The sequence below is a fragment of the Streptopelia decaocto genome (assembly GCF_964273445.1).
Source record: "Streptopelia decaocto genome assembly, chromosome: 5".
NCBI lineage: Eukaryota > Metazoa > Chordata > Aves > Columbiformes > Columbidae > Streptopelia > Streptopelia decaocto.
The window spans coordinates 20,059,733-20,087,677 of NC_138659.1; the positions used below are offsets into that span (position 1 = coordinate 20,059,733).

A 27,945-nucleotide genomic window follows, 5' to 3' on the forward strand; every position below is an offset into this window, starting at 1 on the left:
TCCAACTTTAATGCATGAATTTGTAATTTTGTGTGTCAGAAAAGCTTCTGGTCTTTCCTTTCGAGTGTTGCAGATTCTTACCCTCAGGATTTTTGCCCCTATTTTAATTCTTACGCATCATACATTATTTTGGGTTTTTGCTAGAAAAATACCAGAAATTTATGGAATCCTAAGCATCCCAATGTAAATAATATACAAAAATACATTAATCCTTATTGTATAAATATAGCTTGTCTGATATAGTCTAGCTTAATATTAAATTATGCACCTAGCATTCAGTGTTTCTGGTTTTGACAGTGTTAAGCTAGTTTGGCAATATTATTGAATTAAAAAAAAGATAACAAATCAATTGAAAGTTCCTTGACTCCCCTCCCAATCTCGGAAGTGTGAAAGATGACAGAAAAAGATTGAGTGGGTTACTTAAAAACATTTAAATAAACCTTCAAACAGTCACCAGTGCAACAAAATGATGAATGGGTCATTTTTGAATTATACTCCTGCTTTTAAAAGGAATCAGCAGGGACAATAAACAAAACACATATACAGTAATGGGCCAGTGCTTTCTACATCAATTTCACCTTTGGAAATAAGTCTGTCACTAGTGTGTTGGTATCCTAGTGGTGTGAATAGTGGTCTTCTGTTTTATTTGTTAGATTAAGCGTGTGTAGTGACAGCTGTAGGCATTGGGAAGCTCTTTTAAGACAGAGTAGCCAAACCCCAGTGAATATTTTCTAATTGCTTTTGAAATCACTCATGTTATACAAAGTATTGCTGCATAATTGTGACCTAACTGCCCTAAATTTGCTGCTCATGTTTTTTAACGTGGTGGTTCTCAGTGGAAGCTCTTCTTCCTTGTACGTCCACATAACAAAAAATCTGAGAATGAAAAAGTGAATGTTCTTCAGGTCTGTAAAATGGTCCTAGTTACTTGCACAGGAATAAAAAACAGATGATCTCTGTTTTGATTTCTAAATTTTTAGTTATTGTGACAGCTAAGGTAGTTACAGGGTGTATTTTAAGGACTAGGTTTGCATAATATCATAATTCAGATTTAGTTCACAGTATGTGGTAAAGTCCACATTTCTGGTTCATCTCAGTGAAAAATATTGAAGTAAAACTAGTTGTTCATGGATTCAGATTTCCTGCTGTGAGTGTTGCATTATGTTCTAGATTTCATCAGTTTAAAGCAGATTTCTTTTTTTTTTTTTTAGATCAAACATACGACCAGACTATGCAGATACAAGCTTTCATGAGTTCAAAATGCATACCTTCAGTCGTGTGACATCTTGCAAAGTCTGTCAGATGCTTCTGAGGTAAGATTTTTAGGTTGTGTTTTTGTGGTGGTGTTTTGTTTTAATATTTTTATCCCAGGTAAATATGTGACTTGAAGGAGCATGTGAAAATACATGACTAGCTGGTTACCTGTCCAAGAGAGACAAGCCATGAAGTCGTGCATAGTATGACAGGAGTGCTGTTAAAAGCTCAAAATGCTCCTCATATATCAGAAGGCTGTTTTATTGTGATTCTTCTATGAAAATTGCTTTATTTAATACACAAGTTCTTATGTAAGAGTAAATGACAACCGTTTTGTGCAGTTTTGACTACCATGGGTGTTCCGTGGGTCCCATTGCTGTAGATCACCAGTCACAAGAACAGATGGAATACTTTTTCAGAAAATCAGATGATGATGATGTTTGAATGTTTGAAATGGGGAGATTTCTTTGTGAGACAGAAAATAACTGTGAAGCATTAACAGGAATTTCTAGACCAGAGATATGTAGACAAATTGAATATAGATGTTGCAGAGCTAGATAAAAAATGCTAGTAAACAATTAATGCTTTCATGAACAAGGATTTGTGAGGCTAAATTAAGCTAAGAAATACTATGATTTCTGCCTCTTTCCTCTGAAATACACACATGCTTGCACATCTGTAGTTTCTCAGTCATTTTTGAGCTATCTTTTAGGAGCTACCTTTTTTAAAACAAACAAACAAACAAACATGGAATGTCTAATGATATAAAGGTATGTATTGAACCTAAATTCCATAGTGTAAGTTGGAGATGCAAAAATTATGTAAACTTTGTCCAGTTCAGGTGCTCATGTTGCATATTGTTGATGTTCCATTTGAGGTATGGATAGTGCTTTTCTTCCTCCCTGTCATGTATTCTTCTCTTTAGCAACCTTTTGCTGAACAGAGACTGACCTGGATTTTCAGATTGCAGTGGTTTCTTTATTTTACTTACTTACCTATTTGTTTATTTATTTTAGATCCACCACTCCCCCCCCCCCCCCCCCAAACACACACAATGCAATAAGGGCTATGTGACCATGACAAGTGGTGCAGTGTAGTTGAGTCATTGTGTCTCTGTTACAGCACTTAACTGCTGTGCTGGACACAGACTGACGCTGCATTGTTCTGCATAGGCATGCCAGCTTACTCAAAGATAGCTTGGATATCCCCAAGTGCTATCTTGTGGTATATAGACATCTTCCTGGGTGTCTAAGTTGTCTTGAAAGCCTATTGGAGTTAGCCTCATAAAGTGTCTAAATCACTTTTTTAATGGATTATCATTTTAAGCTTCAAACATAAGCTAACATGTAAATACTTGAAAAAAAATCTGAACCTTAGCGTCTAATCTTTAAATGAGGATAAAATCCTAGTCTTAGAAGCATCTGTAGTGAAGGATAATGTTATGTCCTATACTGTTATCTGGAGAATCTTTGCATTCCTATGTAGCAGTAAGGAAAAAAATAAAAATGGAAGACTGCATTATAATATTTTTATACTTTTGACTTATTTGTCCTGAAGTTTATGTATTCCAATACTTTAAAATACTGAGCTTCTGAATTTAATTAAAAATATATTTCATCACTAACATTCTAGAAATTGCTGTAGTAAATAGCAGTTGCTGTATATTTTGTCCGGGTTTAACTTGTTCAATCCTGTGTTCCATAACTAGAGTGTACCTGGCTATCTATCTATCTATCTATCTATCTATCTATCTATCTATCTATCTTTTTTTTTTTTTTAATTTATTTTAAAGTCAATAATATTTGCAATGTAGCCTATAAACTCCTTAATGCTTAGCTATATATTAACAGTTACAGCTCTCTTGAAATGGATCTTATTCTTCATGGTGTCTAGGCAAATTCCCACTGAGATGAAAGAAAGTATAGATCTATAGTAGGATAGATACATAATGGAAATTTCAAGTGTACTGTGCCAAAGTTGCTTTGGGGTAAATTGAAATGGAGATTGTTATTCTACCAGAAGTCCAGAAGAGCTGTCTGGTTGTGATTTTGAAATGGATAGTAGTGACAAAAGGCAGATAAGTTGCTTGTCAGTTGTCACTTTTTCCTCAAGCCTTTAAGGATTGTCATTATGCAGAACAGCAAATGACTTCTAATACCTTCTGCCATGTCTCTTATTTCCTTTATGTGTAGAATTTATCACCTCTAATGTATCACTACCTAATTTTATTTTACAGGGGAACATTTTATCAAGGCTATTTATGTGCTAAGTGTGGAGCTGGAGCACACAAAGAATGTTTAGGAAGATTAGACAATTGTGGCAGAGCTAATTCAGGTGGTAAGTCATTTTTATTGTTAGAATACCATTTTTAATTAGGACATAAAACTTGGTAGATATAATTAAGGTTTAATTTTCCTCTAATTTGTGTTTATTGTAACATACATACATGTGAAACTACCATTTATAAGCACAATTAGAATTGCATTTAGAATTCATAGGGAATTTTATTGCTACTAAATCGAAATGTTCAAAAGCAGGAGAGAACTGTTATAGGTCAGACCCAATTTCTTCATCAATGTCGTCTACAACAAGGAATTGCTCCTGTTTTAATTGTAGACTACTCATATGTAACACCTACTGTGTGATGTATCATCTATCATCCTTGTGGCTCTCTCTTGAAGCCTGTGTCCATTTTCATATTTTCCTCTCTGCTTCTAAAGCTATTTGTTTGTGTTGCCTCAGCTTCCTCTTTCATCTCTTTGGTTTCCATGGTTTCTGTCCACTCACAATGTTCACAAAAAGGTGATTGATGGCTCTGTACTTCCCACATCTAAGAACCATTTCTTTCCTCCTCTTTTAATTGCTTGCTGTACTCTGAGTATCTGCCCTGGCTGTTGTTGCTTTGCACTTCCCCTATTCTTCTTCTTCTGCTCTTTGGGACCTTAAGGACTCTTTTGTCTTCGGGTACCTTTTGGTCTCCCTCAGATGACTACAAATTTGACCTCTTCCCTTTCTGCTCAGTGTTGTATCTGTAATTCTCTCTCTGACATCTTCTGGATCTCCCACTGCTAATGCCAAATGTTAGATCTCATCATTTGCCTCCGTTTCCTTCCCTGTACCTACTCAATTGGTAGCAGTGAGTTTGTTACACTCCAGCCAGCTAGTCACGTAACCATAGTGCCATTTTTGACTCTTCCCTTTGTCCAAGTTCTTAACTATTCTTGCTTTTTTCTAGAGATGATTTGGTGCTGATAGGGTAGACAATTGACAAACACACACACTCCCACCCCTGCATTTCCCTCCCCATTAATGTTTGGCTTCCTTTTGTTGGAATGTGTTTGAAAAGCCATTGGAACACATGATGATTTCTGGAAAATGTAGTTGTATATGTTGGAGAAGTTTCTAATTAATTGTCCTTCTGATTTCTCAAGTACCTCTACGTTCCTTTCCAGAATTATTTCATAATAGTTTGTGAAGTTTCATGTGTCTCGCATATGTCACATAAGCTACTGCAACCTCCTCCACTGGGTTATTTTCTTTTTGACGTTACTATCTACAATCTTTGCAAAATACTGTTGCAGAGATAAATCTCTCTCCCACTGCTTGAATTACATCATGACTTCATCCACTGTTCTTCACTAAGCTGCTGCTTCAAGGTTTTGGTTCTAGCTTTTAAATTTTTTTTTTTATTTTTTTTTTATTTTTTTTCCAAATTGAGCGAGCTTATTTGTCTTTGTCCCTGTTTGTGTTGCTTCTTGACTGCTACTTGACTTTTGGCTCACTGTGCTGTTTGCCTGCTTCATTCTTTCATGAAATCATCAGGATGACAGGCACTGACTTCTGCTGCAGTCAATCAACTTTATTTTCTTGGTTACTTTCCTGTATCAGAGATCTTCCATATATCTTCCAGATCTGGACTTCTGAAAAATAATATTTTTTAGATCTGAAAACCATGCAAGCAATCGCAGTATTTTTCATTGAAAACATTTTTGGAACATGTTTGTTTGTTTTATAGAACCTCCTATGGATATTCTAAACAAAAGAAAGATTTAAAAGATATTAAAATTAGAATATTTTAAAGCAATTACATTTACATGAGTAGAGTACAAAACCAAACACATACTTTTCTTCACAAGAGAGCTACCTTCTGTGATATAAACCACCCCACTTCTATTTTTTTCCTTCTTTTTGTTTTAATTGGATAGCTGGCATCCCAGGAAGCAGAGGCTTGTCTTTCTGTTCCTCTGTAAAGATCTGTGGACACATATGGTGCAGTGTGTATCAGGAAGAATGACAATAAATGCCTAGATAACACACAATCAGATTTCCTGCAATTTTCCTGCATATGTACTTAAGTAATGCTGTGCACTTGCTAGAGGGAACAAAGTAAAACAAACAAACTTGCTTCTTCTCCTTTGTAAGTAGAATAAATTATCATTTTACAGTTTCAAAGGAGCAGAATTTAGTTTAGATTTTACTTTAAATCAGTGCCCTGATTTTTGTAAAATGATAGTGTGTTGAGTCTTTCTTTAGTAAAGTTGGAAGCAACTGGATTGTTAAGATACTGTTTTGTGTTACCTGTTTAGCTTACATCCAGGTGTTCTGCTCTCTGTCCTCTCTTCAAACTTCTATTTTCAGTCTATTTTTCTTCTCTGCAAAGGCTCCCAGATTTCTGTAGCTCTAGTACAAGGTGTAAGAGATGTGTATCTTCCACCTGTTCATGAGGCAGAATGACAGAAGATGCTGGGCTGCAGCTTCCTTACAGCCTGCTCTGAGAGGAGATCACAGCTGCAAAAAAAGTCTAATTTCTAATTCTTCCATGCTCCCCCTTACTCTATGAATGAATGAATATGGAAAGGACAAATGGTTTTGCCCACTTTGCTGAAAATGTGTTCTCTTGCCACCCAATAAGGGTAAATGAGTAGGAAGGGAAATTGAGATTTTTCTCTGCTCTTTTCCAGTTTTACTCTTTCTTTGCCTTTTCAAAGAAAGAAGTGTTGATTAAGCGGTGCTGCCCATTCATAATGTGCACAGAGTAAGGAAAGGTGTAAGGAGCAGTTTTACCACTTTCTGCTTCACTTTTTGGTCCAGAAAGCAATGGGACAGTAACTCTTTTAAATATGAGTTTGCACAATTTGAGTATGAATAATTTTCTGAAGCTATGTTTTCACTTTTCCAGAGCTATGCTGAGAATTGAGGTCTCCCATAAGTTATCTGCCATGCCTACTAAGTCATGAAATGTTATTAAAGGAATGCAGACCCAAATATATGTAAAATTCATCATTTCCACTGCATTTTGTGGAAAAAGTATGCTCTACATGCACAAAATTCTAACATAGTTTTAATTTTGGAGCTTTTCCTTTTGAAATCTTTAGACAAATTAATTTATGAGAAATTCAATTTTTCTAATGGTGTCATTTGCTGCTCCCGTGGGAAATCAGCAAAGGTGGCCTGAGAGTGCTGTTAGATAAGAAATTGTGGCACATAGCCAGAATGCTTCAACAATAGCAAAAAGCTTGGAACATTTATTGTATTGCTATGTATTTCTTTTGTTTCTAGGGGACTATTACAGCCTTTTTCACAGGATTTAATGGACATGAAACACAATCATCCTTTTAGGAAACTGGACATTTTTATTCCCCAGTCATGTGATATTAGTTATGGTCACAGACATAGGAGATATATATATACACCCATGATATATGTGTGGTCTGTTAAGTCTGGTGTTCTGTCATTCTGCCAAAGGTTGATTCCCAGTGCCTCACAGGAAAGGGCAAATGTATGGCAGATGATACCCAAGAATCAAATGATTTTCATTTCTATTCTGTAGACCTCTTCTATTTCTAGAGGTCTATTTGGAAAGCAGTGATCAGAATTCAAAACGCTGCAATGAGAACACACCATTAGGTTTCTTAAAGGCATTTGAATTTTCCTCAACATTTTCTGGTTTTGTACAGTTTAAGATTTTATTCTTTTTAGATCACTGGGCAGATGTTTTTGCTAGCCTTTCTGAAATGATGCTTAGAACCCCCCTGAGAGGATTGAATCTCTTTGTATTTCATTGCAAGTCACAGTTTGTGAAAATTCAAAAGACAGACATCCAAAGATAGATGAAACCTTTAGAATGATAAATTTAATATGTGTCAGATTTAGATGATACACTTATGAGAGAGCAAAACCTGAAGATAAATTGCTGTGTTGTCATGCTGTGCCTTATATGCAAACATATGCCAGCTCTTTAGATGTTTTGCTTCAAAGAAGGCCAGTTCAACAGACTGTAGAAGTTGCAGTGATAAAAGCAGCAGAGTTAATCAGTTGAATTAATAAACAGAACAAAATGTCTGCATTTAGCCCATGTTTTTTTGTTACTGTTTCTGCCCTTGCTGCCATAAATGGGCAGTGCTGGTTGAAGACTGCTGTACTCACTTCTATCATTATCAATTTAACTTTTTTTTTCCCATGCAATGCTACCCTATACAAGTAGTCCTCTGCATTTTAATATATTTTACTCTTATGCCTTATCACTTAATTTTTCTGTGGCTTGGAATCTTCCATGCCCCCTCTTTTTTGTTAATGTTCTGATGAACTCTTTCAAGTCTGATTGTGCAGTCTTAAACACAAGACCTTACAAATCCTTAAACACAAGGATTGTAAAATGGTTGCACATATTTCTCTGACAGGACCATTTGTAAGGACATATGTGTTGTTGTTTTCTCTGGTGGATGATGTAGAGATCTCCTCTTTCTACCTCCTCTGGCTTCTCAGCTGCACTCCTATGCCTTATTTCAAGGCACAAGACAGTTTTACTTATCTGGTGATGCTCTCCCACTAGTTGGAAGGGTTTATATTGGGAATGGTTAAGAGTGGGCTCATTGGTAAGTGAGCATGAGTAAGACCCACTTTTAGCGGATCTCCATCATAATTTCATATGTTACTTTCATATGGCAATTTGCATGCCCAGTAATGTAGTCTATGCTGTTTTTGTAATAATTCATTGTTACAGCACATTAGAGATTATTAATAAAAAGTATGTGATTTTGATATCTAAAAAGAAACCTGCAGCTTTTTCTGTTTGTGTTTTTGCTGACTTGATCAATAGTTGCAAAATTGCTGGCTGTTCTCCAAACCCACCATGTCAACAGCATTGACAAGTAAATGCTCGAATCCCACAATGTTCATTGGAGTTATGCCACTTTTTATTTAACTGCAACAAAGGCTGAGCTTTATTGTTTGACCAGCCATCCTTGCTCAACCTGAACAAAAGTCACTCAGGGGGCTTGGTGTGTTGTGCAGAGTCCTAAACTGTGGAACTTCTAGGTCATGATCTCCTTTTCTTCTCATTATGCAATGACTGGCTAAATTGCTGGAAAGGAGCACATAGTCCCACAACTCCTTCAAAGTGGCTTACTTTATAGTCCCTGCATTTTAAATATTTTGAATTTTCTTTTAAAATAGGAAGGCAAGAGTAGTTTATTACATATCATTTTTATTTACTCTCTGTTTACTTAGCATGTAAATCCAGCTGCTCTGTTGCATCCCTGAGGAGCAGCTCAGTCCCATTTTCTGATCCGTGCTCCCTCACTTATCAAGGCCAGCTGCTGCTCCCATTGCTTTTGTAGTAAAATGTAATTATCAAAATGTGACCCAATGGTATCATGGCCTCAGTGAAAAAATAAACAAAAAGACCGAAAAATTGCACTGAACTCTGGCAGTAAGAGTAGCTTGCTGTCAGAACCAAGAACTCACTCGCTCCATTATTTCATTGGCACATTGATGATGAGCAGGAACTTGAATTAAAATTGCCATGTGTAAAATATTTGTGAGTAGATATTTTTTGAAAAATACAAATAAATAGAAATGAGTTATTCTGCTTTTGTACTTGTGTAAAATTTGGAAAAAAAGATCTCTCATAAAGTAGCAATTCACATAATTCAATACAGAATATTCTGAAATGCAGGAATATTTAAATTGTAATGAAATAAGACAAGCATACATCTTATCTTTTGAATAGTTGTTTATGTGGAAAAACAGATACTGAATATTTTTCTGTTCCTGAAGTGTTAATAGTCAGGTCACAAATGGCATTTCAGTCCATCAGTGTTGGCAAAGGTTGAGGTTGCTTTTTATTTTTTTATTTTCCTTTGTATTAATAAACAACTACCCTGCTTCAAGTAATTTTCTTTATGCAAATTATCAGGGGTATTTATTACCTTCCTGTGTAGTGAATTTTTGAATCCAATTATTGAAAGGTAATCAGTGAGTTTATTATGAAAAGTGTTGGGATGCTGCAATCATCAAATGGAACTCATTTGTCTAGTTAGGATGTTTCATAGAGGTAAAAATAATATTCAACAGCAACAATTAAATCAGATTCATTAATTTCCAGTGGAAGATAGAGTGACATTTCTACTTCAGTTTTTTGATAAGAGATCAGAATTAAATAAGGCCATTTAAAAAAAGAAAAAAACTAAGTCTGGATTTGAAGTTTTGGCCCACACTGCAAGACTTATCTAAATGATTTCACTCCATTTGAAGTCATTTGTCATGCTGAGATGAAGCATTCAAAAAAGGTGATTTTATTCAGATTTTGGCAAAAACTCTGAAAGGTGTTATCAAATTGTGAAACTAAATACACAAGCGATATTGGATTTCAGCAGCACCTAGGCAACCAATGCCCTCAGGCTCCTTAGCAAACCTCAGTTTTCTACCTCATCTCCTCCTTTGGGGTGGGTTTATTTTTCTGCTTTCCACTCACTATATAAATGCAAATTAATACCTTTGGAAAAGTTGTAATCATAAAAGTGGTTTTTTTGGTTCACAGTGTGAGAGAGGAACTGGTGCCTGAAAGCGTACGTGAGAAGAGAGCTCTGCAGGGTGAACAGGCCCAGGGCCCTCAGCTGGCGTGCTTGGTCTCGGCATGCTTTATCACCTTTGCATGAAATGCTAGAAAACCAAAGATATTTTTTTTTCCCACACTTCACTGATTTTTATTTATTTTTTTTTTTATTTTTTATTTTTTTTTTAAGCAGAACACAATCTACTTGCAATTTGAACTTTGTAGCTGATTAACTGTGAATATGGCTTACTGTTTACAAGATTTTACAGTGAAAGTTTTCAAATGTGTAGAAGTACAGACCAGGCACATGCAGTTTGTGCTTTGCCTCAGCAGCGTGTGCAGTCCTGGAGAGTGCACATGGGTAAATATAGCTGTGTGTCCTTTGATAAGGCACTGAACCAAAATCTAGAGTACACTCAAATACCTATTATCAGAGTAGACATTAAAAGAAAAATGTTAAAAAAAATACTCCTTTTTGTGGCTGTTGTGTGGTGGTGTGTGTGCAAAGCTGTTATTGTCTTGATGCAGCTTGATCACCTGCAGGACCTTTTTTTTTTTTTTTTTCCCTTTCTTTCTTTTCTACTCGTTTTTCAATAGTACAAGAAAATTCGTAGCGAAAGAGGCAAATAAACCATGAATGGCTTCAGAGTCTTTGGTATACTAATGTAATGCTGGATTGAATTTAATGACACAAAATATAGAAAATTTCTCCTATCTCAATATACATTGGCATGCTATGAAAAGACAGGGATAAGGTGTAAACTTGACTTGCAATGAGGAATGTAGGTTTTAAAGTCCCAATGAGTCAATATTTGTCAAGTATTTTTTGAAATGCAGTAAAAGCTGGTGAAATTGAGTGGAGCGGGTTGTGGTGCGGCTGCAGGCGCTGCAGCGGCACTGGCAGTGCGGAGCGTTCCTAGCTTGGCAGGACCGGTGGGCGGGGAGCGGAGCGCGGCAACAGGGTTTGCACAACAGGACTGGGCACAGCCCTGGGCGGCTCCAGGTATCAGGTAGCAAAAGAACACAGCAGGGCTTTCTGTAATGCAACACAGCACAGACTGAGATTGCTATACAAGAAGTGTACAGTTTGTGATTGACAATAATGCCAATTTTTACTTATGTTTCAGAACACGGGAACCTGAAACACGAGGTAAGGATTTGTTTTCCTTTGCATATGATGTTTGTTTTGTTGGTGACATAAGAGCTCCTTATTTACTTTGTGCATGTGCTGTGTGCAACAGGTATGTTTTTCTTCTGCATTTAACAACATATTTTTTGAGTGGTGAAAGTAGAAGTTGTCTAAGAAATAAAGTATTCATAATTAAATATAAATGTATTCTGTTCAAAATGTGAATCAGTTTTCAGTTGATATGGCTCAATGCCGAGGGCACTGGAAGGGTTGGAGATGTGTTTTTTAAGTTACAGATTAAAAAAATACATTGCTTCACAACTGATGTCTAGAACCTTACTGATCCTAGACCAAATCTAGCAGTAGAGTTAAAAGTGTGTTTGTTTTTTTTTTGTTGTTGGTTTTCTTTGTTGTTGTTTGTTTTTGTTTGTTTGTTTGTTTGTTTGTTTTAATGTTAGCAAGTCCTGCTGGAATAACATGCTAGTGTACCAATCTCTGCCACACCAGACTGCTGGGTGATGAAGGATTGGCAGGGCAGTGTTTGCCTTTTCATGCAAAAAAAAACTTTAGTTGCAGAGCTATCTAGTGGTTATGGAGTTTGTATAATGTGGGGAGAATGGTAAGATGGGGCCTGTACAGAGGAGCTGCTGTGTAAGATGGGGCCTGTACAGAGGAGCTGCTGTGGGGCATGTAGTACCTTGCTGTCAGCCCAAGGAGACTGCAGGCTGCCCTGGGCTATTTTCTTGCCAGCTCCTTGTGCCTTTCCAGTGAGGTTTAGAAGGGCGTGAGAGTTGGGTTTTGTCTGCCAGCTCTGGTAAAAGAGAAACATCACTTTAGACGTAGAGCACAATAGTTTCTAGCATCTATTTTAGACCAGAAGTTTGTGATAATGTAACTGCTTCAATGACATGCTGGTTGTCAACAATGTAGGAGCACATATATTACTACTTTCTGTAAGCATGTCTGTGTTTGATGCTGTTACTGAAGTGGGTAATGGCATCACAAGGATGTTACTGGTGCAGGGGAGCCATGTGCAGGGCTGACCACCTCTGTGCTCTCTGATGTCTGGGCTGTTTTGGTGTTGCTGTGACTGCAGATTGTGGTGTGGTCGGATGTAGGAGCCCTGGCACCCTCGGGTGGATGCAGCACTGGGCGAGGAGGGGGCTGCTGGGACTGTGGCACCACAGACCCTTCAAGGGACACAGGTGCTGCCACCAGCCCGCTTTCTTCACTGCTCAGTAAGCCCTGCCTCGGGCTGCCCAGTTCTTCATATCTCTGCCTGGAAACACCCATGGAGTAAGCACACTCTTAAAGATGGACTACAGCAAGGTCCATTTGCCCAGCACTTTCCAGTGCTGCAGCTGACAGGCAGCACTGAGAGCCGTGAACTGATCGCTTACTGGGCCTTGCCGTTGAGGTTGCCAGATTAAGTAAAGCTGTGGTGAGCATATGCTAGCTGGACGAAGAAAATATGTATATACTACTTGTATGTAATCCCTTCAGCTTCTCACTCCCCAGTTTGATTCATAACTCTTTTTTTGTGAAGAAAAAATGACTGCCTTGCTGCACCTATTGATTTGCTATTGACTACTGAGTTGATCCAAAATGTCAGGATTGCCTTCATTTATACCAAGACTTATTTAAGTACCTGCTTTATTTCTCTCTGTAGAAGGAAACTTGAGCATAGATGAGGATCTGTCATTTTCATAAATGTGGATTTGGATTTTATACCAGTAATGTAATAAAATCTACTGGTGCTGCAATTTAAGAGTATTGATCATGTTTTCCTACAGCTCAAGAATTATTTCCTTAAAATAGTTTTCCATGCAGTCCTTTGGGGTGTATGGTTGTCACAGAATTTGTTGTTGTTGTGTTGATGTTGTTTTTTTTTTCATTTCAGTTGAACATTTCTGCATCTTCCTTCGTGCTTGCTTTTCCCACTCCTTCCCCCTTCCCTCTCTTGTGCAAATCTGAAGTTACTCACTACTCTGTGTCAATCCTTATCATCAATACAGCTGATAAGTGTATTGTTTTTTGGTTTTTTTTTTTTTTTTTTTTTTTTATGAATAGAATTGAGCCTCTTGTTCTTATTCAGTAATATTACCTTCATTGTAGAAGCAGTTTTAAATTTTTCTTCTTTCCACTGCAGATGAAACAAAGCTTGGAACCTTTCTTTGATTAGAATTGTGGGGTGCAGAAAGAATATGTCCAAACGCTCTATAGAGTTTGAAAGCTGTTTTTAAACCAAGCTTTTCATTTTGCCAGCTTGCTAGAAGGCTTAGTAATTTGATTGTGCCTCAGGGTAGTGCTTTCTGGCTTGCCTCGGTGTGTGTCCTGCATCAGCTTATATCAACTGCAAGTAAATTGGAGCAGCCTAATTGTTCCCTTTGTTATGCAACATGCTTTTCTCTGCTTGATTGGATTAAAAAATAAATAAACGCATGAACCTTCATGCAAGCTACCAGTTAAAACAAGTTTGCAAAAGAAGATCAGTAGTTCACAGATGTGTGTTATTTCACATTGATCTCTGGGATCCACATTAGGTGTCTTGGAGTATAAAATTCATTTAAAAAATTAAAGAAAAAGTCTCAGTCTTGACAGAGAATTTCTAATTTCACACAGCTCTGGTTCAGCCAAATTTAAAAGTAAGAGGGAGGAAAGTTACTAAATGTATTTAAGTACTTGCCCAGAAAGTAAGGAATGTAAGAGTTGGATAGGAAATTCTAGCTTCTACCTTACTAAAGCAATGCAAACAACTTTGGTAATTTGTGTTTGTGGACATTATCTGGGACAGATAATGTCAAACTTTGTTTTTCTTCCAGTTTTTTTTCCAGCTATTCCTAAATGATTGAAAGTAATTTTTTTCTTGCTATCAGATGTTGATGTATGTGTAGATGTTCAATGGACTAAGAATCTTTTGAGCCTAGTGTGAGAAAAAATGCAATACATGAAAAAATATCTACGTTATTAAGAATATTTTTTAAAATGTGATCTTTCTACAAGATAAAGATAATTGTGATGGTTGGGGGAAATAATTTAAGAAAACAAGCTTTTCCTAGCAGATTGTGGGAATGAAAGGAGTGCAATGTGCCTACGTGAAAACATGTTTATTCATATCCTTGATTTCTATTTTTGCTATGCAGAAACGAACAAATGGAATTAGAAGAAACTCTAGACACGTGGACCCAGGTTTGTAATGACTTTTTAATAGTTAAACATGAAAAGAGTGAAAAAGCTGTAACTCACTTTATCAAGTTGCATTATGAACACTTGTTATACACACAATGTGAAGAATTTTATTGTTAAATTTGTGAAGGTCTAAAGTGATTGTTCTCTTTGTTATTTCAAAGATAAGGAAGATAAGGTCAGCTGATTGAACTCTACTTTTTCTCTCCTTGCCTTTTTTTCCTTTTTTTTTTTTTTTTTTTTTAAGCAGCGCTTCAGTTCTACGTGAAGAAAAAAAATGCCTCTGGGCATTTCAGTTTACATGACCTACCATATTTTACTCTGCAGTTTTAAAAGAAATAACTAAGTGATGAAAAGGAGACAGTTGCTTATAAAGCTTAGGTTCTGATCTGCAAAGTTGTGGGTATTCCCAACTCTTTTAACTCTAGTGGTGCTCATTGCTTAGCTGTATTTAATGAGTAGTTACTCTAAAAATCATAAAACAATTGCACTCTTATGTAGAATTTCAAAGTGATTTTATTCTTCCTCTTAGTTTATAGTAGATACTTTTGTAGAGTCATGTCAGCAGCAGCCCTTAATAAGATTAAATACTTGCTTATAGACTGTGTACTCAAGTGGATGAACGTTTCCTCTGGAGACCCATAATGCGTCTATATAAAATACTCAATGGTTTTCAGTGTAACTGTGTGATATTTTTAGTGTCATTTTTTTACACTAATTACATTTCTGTCCTTTATGTTTCTTGTATAGTTTAATTACTGGAGATTTGTTATGCAGATATTATTTGGACTAAAATTAAGCTGTGGATTATTAAGTATTTCTAGATGTGGACACCTGAGAATAGTTGGAGTCAAACATTAAACAGTATGGCAAGTCTATACACCACATTACAGCCTGGCAGAGCTAAGCACTTTTTGAAAAGCAGGAATTCTGGTTGTGCCACTAGCATTGCAGCTGCCTTGGCTCTGAAATTCTAAATGTTGTAACGAGCTGAAGCAGACCACACCTTTCTTACTCACGTACCTTTGACATGTTTTGGAACACGTATCATCACTTTGTTCCCTCTAGCAAAAGAAAAATTGCTTCATGATACTCCTCAATTGTTCTGTGTATTGTTGACTGAATTTATTAAAGAAAAATAAAGAAAACTGTAACTCTGAAAATTAATACAGTCAGAGGGGGAAACATCAGGAATATCAAATAAGGCAGAAGGGGATGAGAATACTTAGAATACTTCTTCCAAGTGGGACTGTTTGAGTTCTTCCTATTCAGTGGTATATGTTAGAGTGAAGTCTAATGTGTGCTTGCAGAATAGTCCTTTTAGGTTAGGATCTTTAAACCTAGGTGTCTCATGTAGATTCCTAAAAGGTTAAGTAATTTAGCTTTGAGAACCTTTTGAGTATACTGGTGGCTTTACATACTGTTGAATCTGATAGAAGTATTTACATGACCTTTATATACAAGGATACTTTAATTTTTATTGAAGACCAAGTACCATTCAAATCACCAGAGTTGTCATTGAATTAAATAGATATTTAAAAGCTGTATGAAACCAATGCCCAAAATATGGTTCTGCATGCTGCGCCCCCGCCGCCCCCCCCCCGCCATTTACCTGCACAGTTCTTTGAGTTGTTGGCGTAGTCTTACTGAGTAAAGTTCACGGTCCACATTGTATTTTTGAAAGCCAGTAGAAATGCAGAACATCTACATGTTTTGTTTAGGTACCTTTATTAGAGATATGGTTGCAGAAGACTGTCTTACAGAATCGCTTCTGACATATTTTATTGAATAAATATTTAAAAAAAAATTGCATACTAACATGCTCTGTATGTATACTTGGTCAATTTTCAAGTGAAGTCAGCTTTTCTTATTTGCATTTTGTCAGCAGATGCATTCTGAGTCCTGCTGTAACTTGGTGGAGATAACATTTAAAGACATGAATATCTTGGTAAACTCTTGGCATCTCTTTTGCCTATTCTAGGTCATGTTGCTCCTCAGATTGCACATTGCCTTGAGAGACAGAAGATGCTGTCCAGAGAGCAATATTTGTAAGGGATCAGTTATTTCAGGCATACATTACTGCATTGATCCTAAGAACTTTTCAAGAACATTGGCATATAAATCTCTGGAAATCCTAGCACCATGGTGCTCTTTTTTCTGAGAGAGGTAGTTGGAGTCAGAGGTAACATTTAAATCTTAATGTGGTGTCATTAAAAAAAAAAACCAACCAAAACACAAAACAAACCAAAACTCTGCTGATGTATTTGTCTTTAGGAGGTTTAATATGCTTCTGCTAGTTGTGTTGCATGTTGCAGTGCTGGAGCACCTGCAGTGTCTAAATATTGATGGGGCTTAGTATTGGCAGTAAATACAATTATTTGAGCTGCAAATACTTTAGCACAAACTTTTCAACATCATGTTCTGTCTCGTCTCTTTGGCTATTTTAATAAAGAATAATGAATGCGGGAGGCATTGTGCTTCTCTTTTTATGCTTGTTAGAGCCAAATTCAAGTTTTACTGGCACAACGTAGCCCTGAATGAAAAATCAAGTAAGTGTGATGAGAAGTACTGCAAGTAGATGGATGCTCTAAACAAAACAATATCTCTTGTCTTCTGCTGGTAAAGCTCATTGATGGAGGAACCTATTTAGCTGAAGCAGACTAAAATCAAGAAGTTGTTCATGGCTATTTAATTTGATTTTGTTTGAAATTTGGTTAAAAGTTTTGACAGTGACTGTTTCACCCTCTAAATTTGCTCTGTGCTGAATAAGAAAGAACAGTTGAAGGAAAAGTGATTAATGGATGATGAATTAGAGAAATTCCTGGGAAATATAACAGTCATGAGAAATGTGTGTAGAAAGTACACAAGTGAAGAACAAATTAGAAAGTAAAAGAAACTATGACTTTGTCTTTATGCTGTGTACTATGACTTCAGCCTGTGGTCCAAGTGTAGATAGCCTCCTGAATTGCTCCATCCACTAAGTTTTAACAGGGGACAGGTTTTAGATAAGCTTTCTTTGGATTAATCATCAGATAATAAAAACCATTAAAAGAATAAACCTGTAAATTATCTGCAACTATAAACCCAGGAAAAACTAGAATTTGCATATTACTGTGGAACAACATGATTCTTCTTAAATATATTTGAGAAGTGATTACGTCGGTGTCAGTTTTTGCCTATAGTGATGATTATATGTTTTTTTCCTTGTGTAAGGAATGTCATGAAAACTTTCATGCAGGTGTTTAATTTTTAGCATATGATTTGCACTATTGACTTAAGTGACAAATGGACCATTCGTACATATATTCATAAGCATAAATTAAGACTGTATGTTTTCTTGAAAGATGATGTAATCCCATCATTGTTTTTAATAGAAATAACTTTGTATGTCTTTTAATAAGAGTAAGAATTCTTGTCTTTCTCTTTCTCAGCTATTGGAATAATACAGTGTATGTTTGCTATGTTTTTTATTTTTTTAACAGTATAAAGAGTCTAAACGTAATATATTCACAGCCTGGTGATTTTATAACTAGCTCTACCCTAAACACTTCTGCTAATATAAACATCGGAACTTTAATCTCTAAAAGTGTGAAAGTATATTTCATATCAGAAGTATAAACTTAGTAAAAATAGAACATTAGAAACCTTATATTCAAGATTCATTGCAGATTCAACTCCAAATTTGATCTGTGAAAGAATGTCATTGAGCATGTTCTGACTTCTTAAATAGCTGATCTCTTTATAAGCATGGATTAAAGTTTAGAAAAACCTTAGTTCTGAACTGAAAGACAGAACCTACAGGTCTTTTCCCTTCAAAAATCATAAGATATTGACTGGGTTTTCTTGGGAAGCTGTGATGTTAACAGGTACTGTAAGCAATTAAATGGCTTGGACAAAACTATTTTTCAGCCTTGGAATTCAAAGTTTAAACAGTAATTTTAAAAAGAGGTGTTTGTATTTCTGGTTGGTGTCTGGTCCATACTTTGTGAAACAATTCTGTAATATTGATTTTACACAGGTTATAAAGAAAAGGATCTGAAGAAAATAACTGGGATTATGGCCTCAAGTATATATGTTAAAAAAAAAAATATGTGCAGGGAGAAGTACAGTATTGGAGATGTGTGTTTAATTAGATATAGTGGGGAAATGAGTTACTGTGTGCTTGATATTTTGTTGAAATTTGATTGTATAATCTTTTATCTATGTTGTAGCATTGTGATGTGTTTGATTACTTAGCAATGAAACATTATTCAGTTGTTTGTGTATTGTGCTAATGATTGCATCTTGTCTTCATAGTAAAAATTAGATGATAGTCTAATATTGACACTTTAAACTCCTTTTCAGTGAAGAATGAGGTATATTGGACTGTGAGATACTTCAACAAATTGTGACACTGTGTGCTCTGTGCTATGAAAGTCTAACTGATTTCCACTTCAGTGCCATTCCAACCATATGCCCAGACAAAAGCAAAATCTGGCCCAAATTCAAATGCTGGGATACTCTAGCCTGCATATAGTTCTTTGATAAGCATTTGGGTGTTATACATAAAACTACTGTCTTTAAGTGAGAATTTAAAGCATATGTCTCATTTAATTGTCATATGAACTATCCAGGCAAGTTCTTGGTAGTCCTGATTGACTGTTGTCTTTCTCATTTAGCCCAGTATAGACAATAGCCATTTTCTTGAATAAGAAGATACAATCTTCTGCAACATGAAGCCCAGCGCTGAAAAACTGGTATTCGGGAATTTTTCTCCATTTCAGCAGTGGGGGCAGCTACCTGTGGCTGGATTGATCTCTGGTGGTCCATTACTACCTGACTGTCAATATCATTGTTGAGAACAAGAATTTATCTTGGTTTTAAGCTACAGAAAAAGGTCTACCAAAAATGGAAAGTCAGTATTAAACAGGTCCCCAGTATTTAGTTTTCTCATGAGAAGTGAGGAGCTGACTGTTGTCTCTGATAGTGTCTCCTTATTATGACTATCTTCATTAAGATGGATTAGACCAAGGTAGCATTTTTGCTTTAGTGAAGGAGTTTCTGTGTATAGAATCAAGAAATACATTGGTAGGTGTTTTTCTGAGACCTTCAGTAGTGTTACCTAATTATTTTTCCTTTCAATAAAATGTAGGAGCAAATAGCAATCCTCTTTCAATTGTTCTTGTCTCTCCTTTCTGACCGAGTGGAGGAAACCATTAAAGGCCTGTTGTTTCTGCATCTTTCCTCAGGACCTTGTTCAGAGCCCTGCAGACTTATTTCTTTCTCTGTTAAATATCTATGAAAAACTCCCGGGGGAGTTGATGTGACAGCATGGACTGAAATACTAGAGTATACATGAAACGTTCTTTTCAGCTTTAGATGATGTTTACATCTAATGTAATGAGCTGGTCTAAATGAATGTGTACATGAAGGAGCAGCTGACTGCTAATCAGGGAAAGCCTGAAGGAATACTGGAGGGAGGAGAAATGTTTCCCAAAACTTCCTTTAGTGAAGAGTTTGTTTGGCAAGTTTGAGGTCTTTCCCACTACTTACTGGAAATGGGTAATCTAAGGATGTTACAGAAGTGACAGAAGATGAGGGAAAGGTGGAGGTACTAAATGCCTCCTTTGCCTCAGTCTTTAATGGTCAGACCAGTTCTAGGTATCCAGCCCCCTGAGCCAGAAGACAGGGATGTGGAACAGAATGAAGCCCCAATAATCCAAGGGAAAATGGTTAGTGACCTGCTACACCACTTGGACACCAGATGACCTGCTACACCACTTGGGGCCAGATGGGATACACCCAAGGGTGCCGAGCGAGCTGGCGGAGGTGATCGCTGAGCCACTTTCTATTATCTACCAGCAATCCTGGCTATAACTGTGGAGGTCCCAGTTGACTGAAAGTTAGGTAACATGATGCCCATCTACAAGAAGGGCCAGAAGGAGGATCTGGGGAACTACAGACCTGTCAGTCTAAATTCAGTGTCAGGAAAGGTCATGGAGCACATCAGCCTGAGTGACATCACATGGCACATACAAGAAAAACAAATGATCAGGCCCAGTCAACATGCATTTATGAAAGGCAGGTCCTGTTTGACCAACCTGATCTCCTTCTACAACAAGGTGACCCGTCTAGTTGATGAGGGAAAAGCTGTGGATGCTGTGTACTTAGACTTCAGTAAGACCTTTCGACACCAAATCCCACAGCATTCTCCTGGAGAAGCTGATAGCCCACGGCCTGGACAGGTGTACTCTGCAATGGACACAGAACTGGCTGGAGGGCTGGTCCCAAAGGGTTGTGGTGAACGGAGTCAAATCCAGTTGGCAGCTGGTCACGAGTGGTGTTTCCCAGGGCTCAGTATTGGGGCCGGTTCTGTTTAATCTCTTTATCAATGGTGTGAATGAGGGGATTGAGTGCACCCTCAGTAAGTTTGCAGACAACACCAGGTTGGGTGGGAGTGTTGATGTGCTGGAGGGTAGGAAGGCCATACAGAGGGATCTGGATGGGCTGGATCATTGGGCTGAGGCCAATTGTATGAGGTTCAACAAGGCCAAGTGCTGGGTCCTGCACTTGAGTCACAACATTTCAGGCAGTGCTACATGATCAGGGAAGAGTGCCTGGAAAGCTGCCTGGCATAGAGGGATCTGGGGGTGTTGATTGAGAGCTGGCTGAATATGAGCCAGCAGTGTGCCCAGGTGGCCAAAAAAACAACAGCATCCTGGCTTGTGTCAGGAATAGTCTGGCCAGCAGGACTAGGGAAGCAATCATCCCCCTGTACTCAGCACTGGTGAGGCCGCACCTTGAATACTGTGTTCAGTTTTGAGCCCCTCACTACAAAAAGACATTGAAATACTAGAGAGAGTGCAGAGGCAGCGATGAAGCTGGTGAGGGGTCTGGAGCACAAGTCTGATGAGGAGCAGCTGAGGGAACTGGGGCTGTTCAGCCTGGAGAAAAGGAGGCTGAGGGGAGACCTTATCACTATCTACAACTACTTGAAAGGAGGTTGTAGCATGGAGGATGTTGGTCTCTTCTCCCAAGTAGCAAGTGATAGGACAAGGGGAAATGGCCTCAAGTTGTGCCAGGGGAGGTTCAGATTAGATATTAGGAAAAAATTCCTCATGGAAGGGGTTGTTGGGCTACCCCGGGAAGTGGTAGAGTCACCATCTCTGGAGGTGTTTAAAAGGTGTTTAGACGAGGGACGTGGTTTAGTGCTAGAGTTAGGTTATGGTTGGACTTGATCTTGAAATAATTCTATGATTTTCGTAGTAGTAAAACATTCATCACATCTTGCCACTGACCAGGAGACTTGGAGACTTGCTGCATGCAAACTAACTAGGATGACCTGCTTGTTGAAGGCCTTTTGATTTAGTTTTTGCTATATCCTGTAATAGATAAAAATGCAGTTCATGGCTTAAAAAGTACAGCTTTTATGGCTTAAACAAAGCAAGAGAGATAAGTTACTATTTTAGAGACTTGAAGGGACTCAAATGTTTACTTCTCTTGGAAGTAGAGTGTGTCTAATAATTAACAATCATAACAAAGTATATATAGTTTTCAGTGTTTTACCTAGAGATAATTACGTAATGTTTGTGGAGCATTATATTTGCTGAGTCGCTGGAGACTGCTCTACATGGTAATGTCTTAAGCTACAGAACTAAAAACGAGCTTTGATTATGCATATATAGAACACATATGCTTTACTTTTGAGGGGTTTATTGGGTTATTGGACGCTTTTTCCTTCCCTACACAGCATCTAAACGTTGTTCAGGGTGCTTATGAAGAATACAGTGCATGTCTCTAGGAATCTGTGTGATCCAGGTGAATTGCAGGCAAAAACTGGTTTAACAGGGCAGTAAGGAGCACGCATGCTGCAGAAGGAAAGCTCCTGAGCAGGTAGAGGCAATATTGCTTGCTGACGTCCTGTATAATTCTGAATGTTCTGGAGTCCTTCAGGGACTTGGATGGCAGCTGTAACCTGACCAGCTCCTAGTATTAATAGACATGTTTTGACATGCTTTACATCATGTGTCTGGGACAGTGTCAGCGTTTCAGACCAGAGTTGTCACGTTCTTAAGAGCGGTTGATGGTACAGCTTCATCCAGGTGGACCTCAGCAACAGTGAGTTCAGAGAGACACTGAATTGTGTCATCTCATTTGTGAGATCAAATTAATTTGTCACACATATTTATTAAAAATGCATATTACATTCAGGATAGTTGCCCCCCCCCCCCTTTTTGTTTTTTTCTTTTTACTGCAGCACTAACACTGTGTGCTGAGCTATTGTTCCTTCCCAAAATAGTGAATTAATCTTTGTTGTGATACAAGAAAGAACATGTCTAATGTTTTGTACCAAGAAATTTTCCACTAATGCATTTCTGGAAGGCAAACCAGAGTTTTGTCTTCCAATGAAGCATTTCAAATGTAGTTTAATGATTTTTATTTGGGTTGTTGTATTTTAAATTAAAATTATTTTAAAATTAAAATAATTTTAAAATTCCTGTTAGGGAGAGGTGTTTTGAAAAGTGCCTGTCCTTTGGCATCTCAGCAGTGAGCTAACATTCAGAGAAGAACATAGCCGTTAGCCTTTTCTTTTAATTAAACATCAGAAGACCCAGATGCCAAAGGGTGAAATACATTTATTTTGTCAAACTCTTTAATCCTAGTTTGGTTGGATTGCAAGATTAGTTAGTAGTTGAGTAATTTAGGCTCTTTTGTCTTATTAGATGTGTTTTTGGGACTGTCTGTATCTTGAGCAACCAACATTTTATTTTTCTTCTTAGAGAAATAATGGTCTTTAATACATGCTCAGTGTGTATTAGCATATTTTTTAAGGTGGGGTGGGTTAAAAATCCCACAGTATCTTCCTATTTTCCCGCATAAAAAAACTCTCAACATGGACTGTTCTAAGTAAAACATACCTGTTTATGGGTAACTGTAAATACAAGGGAGTTTGCAGGCAGGAAAAAGGAAAAGATTAAGGTAGAAGTGGACAAAAGGGGCATACAAGTGTGATCAATAAAACAAAAAAGTACTGTTCTGCTTTTTACACACAAAAAAATAGAACAGTACTGTTAAAAAAGAAAAAAAAGGAAAGGCATGTGCAGAAATCATACGGTCCAAAGTTGCCTTTAGTTACTGTGGCACATAGAAGGGAATTGCATAGTATTTTTCTGAGGTTTATTGGGATTTAAGAATCTCTTATTCATCTTCAAAAGGAATATTGCTTTTACTCACCTATTTTCATATCTGATTTTAATCTTCAGCGTACTGTCATTCTCAGAAAGCAAAACAAAGATAATAAGGCAATGAATGATTAAAAATAGTCAAAAGTTACTGAATTTTAACAGTAGTTTAAAGCATATGGTTTCTTTTTTTGTGGCTCACTCATTTAACTAAATCAGTATTTGATCACTACTTCAAAGTAATTCTCACACAAAGAATTTGGGAAACATTGTAAAACTGAATGCAGCCATCCCATGGGAGAAAAAACACTGCTGGAAATTCACAGCAGAGAAGCTCCCAGAACTGCCTCTGCCTGAGGACGGTTTTACAGCTTGGTAAAAGGGGCCACAGGCGAGAGCCTGAGAAACTAATGCTGCTTTTTCAGGAGAGTTTTTAATCTGCTCACCTCTTTGAGCTTCCCAGAGAAGAGAACAGTGAGGCTGAGGAAGCCAGCCCAGGATCTCTGCTTCAACAGCAGCCAATTAAATGGGTGCTTGAGGATAGAATATGGGGTGAGATGTTGTGGTACTTCCCCCAGTACCTTAGAGGTTATTCTTTAACCAGCCCAATTGGAATCGGAGATGTGGGGTGAGGAGAGAGTATGAGGCACTATGTCTTTTAGTTCAGATGATAAAGCAGCATGTTTACTGTTCTTGGATTTTTTCCTTAATTGGTTTTGACAGCAGCAAATTGCATGAGGTATGATACAACAAGTGCTGCATGGATGGTTCACAGCTTTCCTTCCAGAATAACAGCTCGTCCCTGGCACTAGCAGTCATCTTGCAATCAGCAGTGATCATTTTAGTGCAGTGGATTACACTGAATGCCACAGCATTAGCAATTTAAACATTTGGAATTTTTTTACTGTAAGACCCTCCAGGTTGCCTGATAGTTTCCTCCCTCCCCCTTTTTTAGCTTGATCACGGGGAGAAGAGAGGATAAATAAAGCAGATGGCTCTAAAAGGCAAAGAGTATGAGACTTAGTGATGGAGACTTAAATCTCTGACTGCTCTTGTGCATTTTGTGCTGGTTTTGTTGTTTGTCTGTTTCTGGTGGTATTGATTTAAATCCTGTAATTGTACATCGCTCTGCATGTGGCTCTGGCATCTGAGAAACATCGAATGATCAACTAATCTCAAAGAGCTGATGCTCGGATTTGAGTGCGTAAGGGTATTCTTTGTCCAGGCAGTATTTTCGGGAGAAAGAACCAATTCTGAGTGTTCTGCTGGTGTCAGTTTGATCTCTGGTGATTCTTTGATGTAACTGCAGGCTGTTGCCACAAGGTGTGGTGCTTTCTCCCACCCAGGCGTTCCCTCACTGCCCTTTCTTTTGAATCTAATGATCATCCAGTCACAGGGCTTAGTCACTTCAGTGAGATAATGGAAATCTGGTCATGGGAGGCAGTGGTGGTGGCAGTGACAAGGAAATAAGTGATTTTCTTTCTGATTGGGTTGCTGAAGCTGCACCGGCTCAGTCCTGGGGCTGCACAGTCAGTGGGGATATAACAGAATACACTAATCCTGGACTAAATGAAACATCAGTTTATGTCCTTTATTGCTTTCAGGTATTGGTTATATCCTAACAAATTACCCACTGTTTGCTGGAGAGCATAATCCGCATTGAGACTGGGAAGCAGAAATAGGAGAACCTTCCCTATTGGGAAGATGCATATATGAGAGTTTTCTTGTGGAGGAGAGAAAGAAACAAAAAGGTTTTAAGATGGAGCCTGATTATTATGGTAGGATAGATATCTTGACAGGGAACCAATAACCTCTTGATTTTGCAAAAAAGTTCAAGTGATCATGGATGATTTTGTTGTATGTTTTCATTGTTATCTTTAAACCAACACCCTTTTACTGCCTACTCAGCTTGTGATCCATCTTCAGGTGGACTTATTTATATGTAAACATAAAAAATTAAGCCATTTAATTTTTTAAACAGTTATTAAAATTTGTACTCAAAATTGAAAATATTTTTCTTTGATAAAAAGGGAGTAAGTTTGCAGCAACTTTAGTGTATCAGAGTAGTACATAATTTCTGATTGCCAGAAAAGAAAAGGTAACTTCTAAATGAAGACAGTGAGGTCAGATATGTAAGATACATAGGTTTTTGTGCTCACTGGATACTTCAAACGTGGTCTGAATGTTTGTGTATAGATATGTCAACTGAATGAGCTTAGGAATACTACAGATTTGTGGAAAAGCTGGCGATATCACAAAATATTGTGCCTTTTGGATTTCCTAGAATTTATTTTCACAGGTGGTTAGTGCTTCAAATGTGCAAAGTATGCGGCATGAAATCAGAATCACAAGTGTGTATTATTTGGATATATACAATTTCAACTACATTGCAGTAACAACAAAATATGTACTCATTCTGTTTTACTTTTATAACACAAACATTTCGTAGTGAAGGCAAGTTTTGTTCTATTTTTGTTCTTATTTTCTTTTGTTCCAAAGAAAATAAGTTATTTGCTATAAACTATACAAACCAGAAATCAGTAGCCATACTTTTTGAAAGGAGGCTTGTTTCAGCCAAAGCAACAGTGTCTTTTCATTGCTTAAAATAATGCCATAATTTGGGTGACATTCGTCTACAGATGTTTCCATGCAAAGAAGGTCTATATCAGCCTGAAATGTCTTTGGATGTAGATTAAGAACTGTCAGTTAAGAAGTAAGAGGTACCTGCCATAATCAGGGTAAAGGCCACAGTAAATAAAAATTGCTTGAAAAGGAAGATCTCAAGAGGGTTTAACTTAAAAAGCTGAAGGAATATGTAGCATTATGAAGAGGGTGAGTGCAGGCAAGATTATTCTGTCATTTGCTGCAACCCGCCTGCTTTGCCAGGCATCAGCCACTTCCCCTTCACATTGTGTAATAAGCTAAAATTTCCAGAGAATTTGCTTCTTTTAAGTAGCCGCAGTGGAGAATAAGGCCATTTATCTTAGAGGCAGATGTTATGAGTCAATACTGAGCACAAAGAAATTGCATGGAAGATAATTCAGCTTTCATTTTTGCAATGCTTGATGTTTAAAATCTCAGCAGGCTGTCAGCAATGCATGTTTCTAAATTTTGTTTGGGACCCGTGAAAGATTCTAAGTGGTATAAGTGTGCATTTTCATGGGTTACATTGTGCACAGTTACCATCCTGCTGCCCATGATTATTATTTTGGTGTACAGTATCTGTACACTCAAGTGTACAGAGTAGTCAGGATGACTAATTCCATTTGTGCTGAGTAGGCTTGTTGAAAGGCAGGGTTGCCTTCTGTCATGCTATGCATTCAGGTATTCTGCAGGTGAGATTTGACTATTGTATTCTTGCTGCAGTATATTTATTTTTCAGAAAGGACTAAGTTAGTATGTTTATACTTAATTGACCAGGTTCTTTTCAAAATTATTCAGTCTGTGAATGCTTAACAGAAAAATGCCTGGGTCATGTACAAGATGCATGGCATTTCACAGTATTAAATTCAGTTTCAAAGGGGAGGCTCGTGTTCTTAAGCCTTTTTCCTTTTACTGCTTGCTGCAGAATCATCCCTGGGCAAGAAAAAGTAGTATTAAAAATATAGCTCGAAGTAATTACTTCTGTGGAATAATGGATTTTTATCTTCCAAGATTTGTGCCTGTTTTTCAGAGCCTTTTGCTGTATATAATCTACTGCTCTCTGGTCACACCTCTGTAGCTCATCTATAGTATCTGCCCAACATAAGTTGTTAGCTCCTCAGGGCAGGTACTTGTTTGAACAAATACACATTTTAGAATGCCATGGCTGTCTATGGCACCACATTAAAAGATGTGATAATTAACACTGGTTAATTTTCATACCTTGTGCCTGTATAAAAAGCAATACCTCATGTACCACGCTTTTTAATTCATATGCCAAAACTCTAGTTTACTCAGTTTTAAAGAAAATAATGAACTTCTTAGCTTTGAGACATTATTTTTTAAATTTATATCCCCAGTCCTCCTAATAAACTACACTGAAATGATGAGATTTCATTACTTTGTCAAAACCAATGAAAACTTTATTTTTGAAACCTGGATATTCTTTGTTCACATAATCAGATGTTTATCACACAGCCATTTCTAATATTTGTTCCAAGTGCTGAGATTCTTCTCAATCTAGACAGTTCCAAAATCCCTTACTCTCTCAAAAACAGCTGCTTCTGTCACTACAAGTAAGGACTGGTAGCCTGCACAAACTTGTGTTTCTTAAAATTTTAACTTCAAAAGAGTCCTTAAGACTTGTTTGAGGGAGGACAGACTGCAGGCATCAAAGTTTTAAATGCCAAGTAACTGGTTTTGAGTATAAATAATAAGACATGTTGTTGCATATGAAA

The 27,945-nt window shown here is 37.3% G+C and overlaps 1 protein-coding gene across 1 annotated transcript in view; it reads left to right on the forward strand.

Moving 5' to 3' along the window:
• VAV3 (vav guanine nucleotide exchange factor 3) overlaps window positions 1-27,945 on the forward strand; it is a 161,777-nt gene that overhangs the window by 95,472 nt on the left and 38,360 nt on the right. The window contains exons 16-19 of the mRNA XM_082052620.1: window positions 1,212-1,313; window positions 3,491-3,591; window positions 11,218-11,240; window positions 14,363-14,408. Of these exons, the coding sequence (XP_081908746.1) occupies window positions 1,212-1,313; window positions 3,491-3,591; window positions 11,218-11,240; window positions 14,363-14,408 (272 nt within the window). The remainder of the gene's footprint in view (window positions 1-1,211; window positions 1,314-3,490; window positions 3,592-11,217; window positions 11,241-14,362; window positions 14,409-27,945) is intronic.